At 31.1% G+C, this 10112-nt stretch overlaps 1 protein-coding gene across 1 annotated transcript; it reads right to left on the bottom strand.

Moving 5' to 3' along the window:
* Window positions 1-534: 534 nt before the first annotated feature.
* LOC113509411 (chitinase-3-like protein 1) lies at window positions 535-9736 on the bottom strand. Its single transcript, XM_026892751.3, has 8 exons — window positions 9599-9736; window positions 7979-8161; window positions 6974-7074; window positions 5059-5324; window positions 3436-3596; window positions 2571-2725; window positions 1486-2020; window positions 535-1107 (listed from the first exon to the last, which is right to left on the bottom strand). Exons 1-8 carry the CDS (start codon window positions 9666-9668, stop codon window positions 917-919), a joined length of 1662 nt encoding a protein of 553 aa, XP_026748552.2. The 5' UTR covers window positions 9669-9736; the 3' UTR covers window positions 535-916.
* Window positions 9737-10112: the final 376 nt, after the last annotated feature.

Raw genomic sequence — 10112 nt, 5'->3', positions numbered from 1 at the left:
GTCGTGAAGTATTTTCCATGACAATAGATCCTATCTTTTTGTAAGACCCCTTGAGGCAACGACGCGAAAATGACAATTTCATTACATTCAATCCTAAATAAAACCTGTCCGCCATAAGCAATGGCAAAAAATAATGTTCATATTTTTTAGTATCATTGACGTCATCATATCAGTCATTATCTGTCTACTGCTGAACAAAAGCGGTATCCATTTTTCAGTATATGTATGTCTAAGTCTTGGGATAATAATAAGTGCCCCACAATTACACCAGTCGTCTAATTGTCAAGCTAGGATACCCAGTGTTAAGAGGAACCAGGTAATCATCATCTGGGCGCACAACACAGAACACCTAGAGCTGAGTTAATCATCCCTACATAACCACAGTAGCTATTTATAGTTAATATGATATACATAATATATTTATAAGAAATTAAAAAATAAAAAACATTTAAGTCGGTTAGAAAAAATATTAAAATAATACCAGCACTGTACCCAAAATTAGTCTCCTAAGAAATTATAATTTAAAGATTAATATATAACTAAAAATAATTTAATATATTTGTATATTTTATTACAAAATAATTAGACTACCTAAGTTATTTATAACAAATTTTCTTAGAAAACACATATTGAACCTTATAAAATTCAATTAGTGTTCATATTTTTTTCTAATACATCTACAATATTAAATTTCGCAATATAGTCTTTATTTTTCTTTTTTAATAAAACTTTTTTAAATAAAATTAAGGCTACGGTATTGCGCATTATTACAGTCTTCAAATTAGAAAACACATCAAAAGTATGAAAAAATAATGTAAAAAAGTAAATACAAGTTTCTTTTGATATATTAAACACAGGACTTTGAATAATTCAGATCACTTTGTAAAAGCGATTAATAAAATGTCTAAATTAATTTTTAAACAATACAGTCAACAAGTTCTTTGTAATTACAATGCAAATTTTTTTGATCCCAGAACAGGTTGTCTGGACATTGAAATTTTCTAGGAACTAAAATACCGTTGACATTCCTGACACAGATGTAGAATGATGTACAACTCTCTGGGTCTGGTGCGAAACCTTCGCTTCTACAAACGAAAGTCTCTGGTACTGTAAGAAATAAAAAAAAATATATCTTTATCTTATCTTATCTTATATGCATACTTATTCTTATACGAGTATATCCAAATATACGGATATTCAACGTGGCAAACTACATAGAAAGATACATCTGCCTTTTAAATTATTTAGTTTTGTTAATTACCTTTTTTGTATTTATTACTAGAGAGCTCGAAACAATTTATTATCTAAATTTAAAGTACCTTTTATAATATTTATAATACCATTTATAATATCATACCGTGGAGAATTTTTGGCACTATGGAGAATTTTTGGCACTAAATCGTCAGAATTTGTGACTTATATGGTATGTGAAGTTTTTAAATATATGTTATACAATTTTTTGTATATTTAAAAATTGTAATATACCTTTAATGGTAGTTGTAGAATATGATGCTGTAGTAGATAGAGTAGTAGAAGGAGTGGTAGAAGGAGTGGTAGAAGGAGTAGAGGGAGTGGTAGAAGGAGTAGTAGGGGTGGTAGAAGAAGTAGTAAAAGGAGTGCTTGATGGAATAATAGGTGAGGTACTAGAAAGAATTGTAGATGTAGTGGTAGATGGACTGGAAGATATAGTAGTGGACGTGGCTGGAGTACTCGAAGAAGATGGAATAGTCGTAGAAGACGGGACATTTTCTGTAGAAACATCTATATTTCGATCTAGTGCATCATTAATAGCTCTCAGTAGAGAGAAATCTCCATCTCCACAGAGTCCATGAAGATCGTCCGTTTCTATACTCCATACCATAGCACCAGCTATATTCAAACTTAATGCGTATTCGACTTTTTTGATTAAAGATTCTTTGTTGTCAAAAGATACCCAATTTCTATCTCGAACAGCGTAAGGAACTTTGGCCAGATTATCATTTCTAATATTCCATGATTCAGATTGAAATCTGATGCACAACTGTAATTATAAATTAATAATTAGAAATAATTATATTAAAGCATAAATATAAGCGTTCTTTATATGCAAGTGAAGTTGTTATGATGGAATAAGAATACAATATGTCACTATCCTTTATTATCAGCAGAATATCATAAGAAGCGATTGAAAAACAAAGGAAAATTAAAAATAGAATCATTGAACAAACATCTGGTGAATATTATAATAGTAGAATAACAGATAAGAGCGGTATAACACCCTAGTTCTCAGGAATGGCAAAGAATGGGGGTGTCATGGGCGGAACAGTATATTCTGTTATGCCCATGGTACTGCTCATGTATATAAGCTACGATTACTACTTCCCATCAAGTGAGCCGTCAGCTTGTTTGCCATTCTAAGTTGTATAAAAACACATTCTCCTTTGAAGTGGATTTTTTATTATACACATGACAGTATAATATGCAGCAAGTTTACCTTCTGCAGTTAATAATGAATGGTTGAAATAGTAATTAATGTGGAATAAACTGTTTAATCAAGTAAATTAATTAGTTTATATACATTTCAAGAGTACCTCATTATAACCAATGAAACCATTAGTAGCAGTATATGGTCCCGCAAGACCGGGTCCACTAGCTGGAGCTCTTACTGAATTAATATTTGGATTTACTAGCGTAAAAGTACGTCCATACAAAGGCATACCAAGTACTAACTTCTCAGGTGGACATCCTTAAACCAATATGATAAAACCAGTATTAGACTAACAGATAACCCAAATACCAAAAAAGACATTCAAAGGTTGACTAAAAGAGATCAATTTTATGGAATAAGTCTGCCATTATAATCATTCTTTTTTCAAAAACTCTGTATATGTAATTTGAAACTTTACTATACAATAAAGTGTTACAAACAAACAAAACCAATTTTTTATACTACGATTTTTTGACATGAGAGACTAGTCAATATCTATCTAAATCAATTTGAACCTCATTAAAAATTAATCTCGAAACAGACTATGGTAAATACTTGAAAAAAAAAATCTACTGAAATTATCCTTACGAGTATTATACCCCACAGAACTTCACGATGTGGAGCTAGTAAAATAAATGGTAAATTTTTATACAATAATGATATACAGACAGCAGTCCATGAATATTTGAAATATCAAAGACCCTTGTGTTGCAAAGGTTATGACTGAACCTTCGTTCCTATTACAGGGGTCGCTAGTTCCAATTCTGCTCTGATTATAGCTCCCAGTAATTTAATTGCTGCACCTTGATATTCAAATTGGAGCATAGCGACCAACCAAACTATATGGAAGCAAAATTGAAAGACTAGGTTCTCACGTAGACGATTTTGTACAAAGTTTCGATCCTTTATCCTAAATTTTAAATTTACAGAATTAAATTCTTGACGCAATAGATAGAAAAAATGATTACCTTGCCGGAGCCAATATTTTAGCGCCATATCGACGGTGTACAGGGTTTCTCTTGCAACACCATCGTCACCTTCCCCTTTATGCAATGGCGAATTATGTCCCGTTACTGCATCCCAAGATCCATACATATCGTATGCCATGATGCTTATTATATCTAAATACCTGGAATATAATTTATTGAATAAGTTTTTGTATAATAATTGTTAACTTCGTGATTCTATTCTTAATATCATCATCAACTAATTATCGTCCCAATACCGGATTTTTGCTATAAAAGGAGTTGGCTGCTACTACTTTACCAGGCAAGGTGTTGTAGCGATTTCTTTCCGTAATCACCTCTTACTATTGGTGTGATTACATTTCTTTCAAAGTCTTTCTTATTCCGAGTTCAGATGTTATAGATATCTTTATCATTATTCTTTCAAGATTTTGGGCTAATTTAAGATTTTTTCTTATTTCATAACATAGTTTATATGGAACTAAAATTACTATTTAGTTTTCGTTATAGTAATATCGTATATATAAAAAAAAAAAAATTGCTTAATAATTTTCGATGATATTGCGTATACATATATACATAAAAAACATAGAGTTGAGAATATCTTTCTTGCCATCGCCTGATTAAACTAAATTTATTACAATTACAAATTCTTTTAAATGTCTATAATATGAAGTGTCAATTACATTATTAAACTTAGTAACAAAGACTCGGCATTATCTTGATCTTGCAGAAATTCCATTATTATCTATTCCTTAACACTTATACAGCGAAATAGTTTTATAGTTATCATTGCTAATGATCAATATTAATCTAATATTAAATATAGTTATAATAGGAAAAAAACTATCAATGTACTCATATTTATTATACTTATTTTTACCTACTTTCGTTGTATTATAGATATTTACGTTAGATATTTATATGTTACTGGAAAAAATATTAGATCATATATTCATGGTAGATTATTTTATACAATTTAAAATAACAAAAAAAGCCGACATATTATCTGATAAAATATAGTATCAATCGCTTATAGACATGAATAGTAGCATAATTAGCATAGAAAACACTGAGATACTATATATACTATTAGATAGAAGCTTAAGGTGTTATGCTTTCATTGGTATTGAAAGATGGGGGGACGGAGGTGGGGGAGGATTTTAGGATAAGGAAGGGGATGGGTATAGGATGGGCCTCCGGACTCCCTCACTCACCATACGGAATGTGGTCGCACTAAAAGTGCGGCCACTTAGCGTCGGTATTCTGTGAGGGTGTGGTACTTCCCCGGTCGAGGCCCATAATGTAATTTTACTGTCATATTACTTGAAATCGAAGAAGATAGCACATTTTTTTTTTGTTATGTGTCAATTAGCATCGTAATATATCGTCACAAAAAAGAGTGATGGAGAGATCGTCATCATTGTGTCTCTCTTACGCTTATTTCTATTAGTCAGCATAATATGTTTTTCTTTTTTATTCATCTCTATTTGCAGTCGCTTCAGCATTCACTCCTTTTCTGACTACATCATCCTTCACACACCTCATCTCCCTTTTTTTTAGGTCTTCTTCTACATTTAAAAATGTTAAGATTCATTCATTCACTCAAGGAAAAATATTACTTACTGTGAAATAACTGGTATGTCATATGAAAGTGAAGCCATCTCTTCCACGGAAGCAACAGCGGCCGTCAAGAGAAGGCCGTACTCATTAAGAGCTTCTTTCAGTTCTACTATTAGTTGACTAAAATTATTCACATCTGCTTGTCCATGAACAGAATCACGCCTATTCGGGTATTCCCAATCAATATCTAAACCATCAAATCCATGATCTAGTACCATTTTGAGTGCGCTTCTTATAAAGTTCTGCCGGAAAATTGGGTTTGCGGCCATCTAAAAACATTTTATGGTGTAAATAGTCTTAACTCGCAGTTTTACTTGCATTAGGGAAAAAAGTTCATGCTTATTTATTTCTTATTTATTGACTATATTTGCAAAAAGTAGGTTTGATACTGTAAAATATTGTCTCCCAGTTAACCTTTGGGAAACTAGACTTTACGGAGTTCTTTTCATTTTAACCTCTGGACCTACAGAAGTGTATACATTTCTTTATTCTTCGTTTTAATCTAGAATATAGTCTATTTGTTTACTAAATTACTATCAAATTCGTTGATTAACTTCGCATTTTGTAGAATATTAATACTAAATTAATATCAGTTTTTCTTCAATATAAAGTCGCATAGACTTTATATTGAATCACCTCATGAATTCATTAAAACGGTAGTAGCTAATAATCATTTAATTACATTTATTTCAGAAAATAATAAAGTATCTAAATCAGTTAATAGTTTTATTTATATTATATTAGTATTATAAGTCGCATCTCTTAAAATAAACTAAATATGGGTTATTTAGTCTATTATAAGAGACGCAACTAAAGTTTACGGCATTTCAAAATAATAATCCATTATTAAGCAATGCTTCTTAATAATACGATAAGATTTTATTAGAAAATATAAAGAGTAACTATTTCATTATAAATAACTCCATTGTTTACAATTATATTATTTATCTCACTTGATAATTTTGATGAGTTATTTATGTTTTGAAATGTATCTGTGGTGAAACAGTTATGTAGTACTAATACTGATGTAGTTGAATCAGCTTTGTAATCTTGATCAAAGTTGTGAAAGTTTAATTCTTTATTTTTTAATAGTTTTTTGTCGGCTACTTCGTATGCATGGATTTCAGAAGTAGGAAACTTAAGACATAGACCACTTTTAGATGCGTATTATGATAAAAACACACTAGATTTTAAATTAAACATTTAGGTACACAACTGAGAATACCGCACCCATGATATTAGTGCAGACAGACAGACGAATATACAAACAGACACAATTTCTAAAATTATTATTCTGACATCTTGTGATTATTATTATAATCCATTATATTATTTTTTTCTTAAATATCACCCAATTAAGAACATTATCTTTTTTTTTATAAATAACTTAGAATGGTAAACAAGCTAACGGCCCACCTGATAGAAAGTGATAACCGTCGCCTATAAACATGAGTAGTATCATGGACATAACAGATACTCCGTTATATCTATAATATGATGTTGCGCCCATGATACCCTCCATGCGTTGCCATTCCTGAGGACTCAGGTGTTATTCCTCTGTGCCCAGTAATATCACGCCATATCCCATCCTTCAAACCGAAACACAGCCATGCAAATACAACTGCTTTATGGTTGAAACACGAATTGGACAGAGGTACCCAAGCAAATGACTTTTGTAGAAAGTCTCCCTCTGGTATCTAGTTACAATTTTATTATATTAGTAGGAGTAAGACAAGAAATAAGATTGGCCACATTATCAACTATAAATAGGAAGCCTTAATAAATTAATACTTATTAATATTGTGAATATCTCGGTCATACAGACGAAGTCGCGGGTAAAAATTATCTACTGCGTTCATATAAACTATATTAAATTAGTTCCTTTAATACAATGAATCTTTATATTATGACCACTTACCACAGAATATTTAGCAGAACCCTCATTCCATCCGCCCACCGCTAAAATAGTTTTTAGTTTAGGATTATTCAGTTTCAGGGCGTTAAATTTTCTGAAGTTATCTGAAATTTTATTATTAGCTTATAAAACATTAAGTATATATTAAAAATAAGTAATTTATTACATTATAAATAGGTATAAAAATTTAATACACATTAGGTCAATTTTAGAAATTAATTAACTAAGGATTACCTGTAATTGTACAGTTTGAATATATTATGTTTTTTTTTATTGTATGTATTTTAGGTATAAAAAAATATTTGCTCATAACTGTAATTCTTAATATATTATTAATAATATTAATAAAAATCTTAATAATAAAAAGAGAAAAGATTTGATTTTTTTATCATAAACTAAAAAACTAGTTACCCGATTTTAAAATTCTTTCGCCTATAAAAATCTACATTATCAGTAAGTAACATAGCCTGTATTTTATTTTTAAAACTACTGCCCGAAGTAGGATCTGCTTGCTGGTTGTGTAATCATCATCATCATCATCAGACGTTAACTGTCCACTACTGAACATAGGGGACCTATGTTCTTTACCGGTAAGTGTTGCAAGAAGCGACTAAGTAAATTTTTTTTTATTGGATGAAAATGAAGTGGTAACCCCGCCTGCGCTAATGGGATACGCTGGCGGGGCACCAGTGAAGGGTGATCGATGAGAATGAAAAAGGCCAGTTAGCCCATTATGATGAATTCATCAGGAATTAATCATGATAGTTTCCAGGGAGAACCGCGAGGAGGTCGACCTGGTTGGGTATATTGCTAGCAATGGGATTCCCAGTCTCCATTACTAACAATCTCTTTTCTCCACAGACTAAGGGAACTTAATGATCGAGAGATGGACAGCAGCATCACCGAAACCAAATTACTGTTGTCAACCAGCCTGCCAAGCATGATAACTACTGGCAAAATCTCCCTTATGTATGAAGCCTAATTGTGATGTAAACATGACTAACTTACCTCTCCCATAATTCTCTCCCAAATCCAGCCAAGGGTCTAAAGAAATGACAGTGCCCTCATTGTTTATACCGACAAAAGTATATACTAAGTGTGTACATAAATCTGTATTTATATCGTCAACGTCAAACTTGCCCAAACCATTTCTATACGTTGCCCACGTTCCGTAGTAGCACACCAATATTTCTGAAAAAAAAAAAATTTTTTTTTGTATTGTCACGTTTAGCCGCAATTTTAATTATTCCTCTCCATCCTAAGGTTCCGTGGAAGAGATCGTAATTTACTTTAAACCTTATTTTTGGTAACTTTTTTTTATATCTGCATATTTTATGTGATTTCATCTTTCTTTTAGGTTAAAAATAAAAAGGTTGCATTGATTTATTACCTAAACTCGGAAATAAATTGTAATATGAGGACAAAAGGAAGGGATTGTTAGTAATGGGGGCTGTAGCCAGTCTCTATAGTGAGCGATCTACTCTATCTGCTTGATCTATATGCGGTTCCCTATCGTGGTTTATTTCTAGTGAATTTCCCATGATGGACCAACTGACCTGATTTTCAACTGATTTTGAAAAAAGGGGAGGTTCTCAATTCGCTGGTAATTTTTATATGTTTGTTACCTCATAACTCAATTAATAAAAAACCAATTTGGGGAACTCTTTTTTCTAAGAAATAAATCCTTTCAGATTAGTCCCATAGTAAATAATATCACAATCAGTTTAGTATTTTAGTTTTTAAATAAAAAAAAATAACTGATTTTGTCACATTTGATACCGATTTTGTTTTGTAGAACACATTCTTGATCTTATATTTTTTTTATGTAACTTGGAATGGCAAACAAGTTGCCTATAGACATGAGTAGTACCATGAACATAACAGAGTATACTGTTTTAAATATCTTTATTGAGAGATAAGTCCACCCTTGCTCACAGCATTCTTTACCAGTCATCTTTAGTCTATTCAGTTTCTACTGATATTATAGAAACAGCTATGATATACGTGGTATCTCTCATGCTTTGTGATTCCTACTAGCGGCATAGATATGTGATCGCTATCGCTTGTATAAGGTAGAATGAAACGCCGACGTTGACGCCAGACCCTGCCTAATCGTTCTTCCTCATGCGAATGTTTATGAAAACATATCTATTGATACGTAGATTCATTTGCCACTTATTTAGAGGAATGTGAACAAAAGTGTTGTGCTTTCGTACCCTGTAACTTTACTGGCATATTCCATCTTTCAAATCGAAACAAGATGTACACTATGTAAGCACAGCTGCTTGGTAGCAGTAACAGATTAGTTCATGCAGTTGATTTTTGTATAAGAAGTACAAATTTTGCCTACGTGCTTGTTTGTTGTTTTTACAATTGAAAAAATATTTCTATTTATATTACTGAGATAAATAAGCATACGGTAAGCCTTATAATAAATAATTAATAAGTTATGACTGAAGACTACAGATGTTCGCAATACTAGGAGAATTGCTCTTATTTATTTGATATTTAATAGATGAGTTGTGAGAATTAATAAATTAGGAGAAAATTAAAATCTGTATACCGAACATTCCAATTCAAAAACTACCACAATTTTAACACCAGTAAAAATTTATTAAATTCACTTACTTTCACTAAACACAACATGGTTTGCACTAATACCAAGTAACAATAATATTAAAATATCATATTTATCCATCGTTATTTAATCACTGTTCTATTTTAGAACTGTAATACTGTGCTATACTAGCAAACATTCATTGCCCCACAATAAATAGATACACGTTTATAAAGGAACCCTTATCAGCAATAGACATATTCTGAATCTAAGTAATATTGATAAGAATTATAACATAATGTTAGGATTATTGAACTAGCAATGTAAACTGAGTTCGGTCGAGTACCTACGATTTGGCAATTAATTGAAAATTGTACTTCTTAAAAAAATATTAATTCTTGAAATTATTATAAAAGTTGGATACTTCAAACAAAGCAAAATTTTAAGTCGTTTTAGTGATATACTTATGTGTGACTTATTCTAAGATTGACGTTTTAGGTCATCAGTATAACGATTTATATATGTATATTATAAATTATTTTTGAAAATCCTATTATTTTATTTACTATTATTATTTTGGTAATA

This window comes from Galleria mellonella, unplaced genomic scaffold, assembly GCF_026898425.1.
Source record: "Galleria mellonella isolate WM207_F2 unplaced genomic scaffold, CSIRO_AGI_GalMel_v1 utg87, whole genome shotgun sequence".
NCBI lineage: Eukaryota > Metazoa > Arthropoda > Insecta > Lepidoptera > Pyralidae > Galleria > Galleria mellonella.
This window is presented reverse-complemented; position numbering and strand designations above follow the sequence as displayed.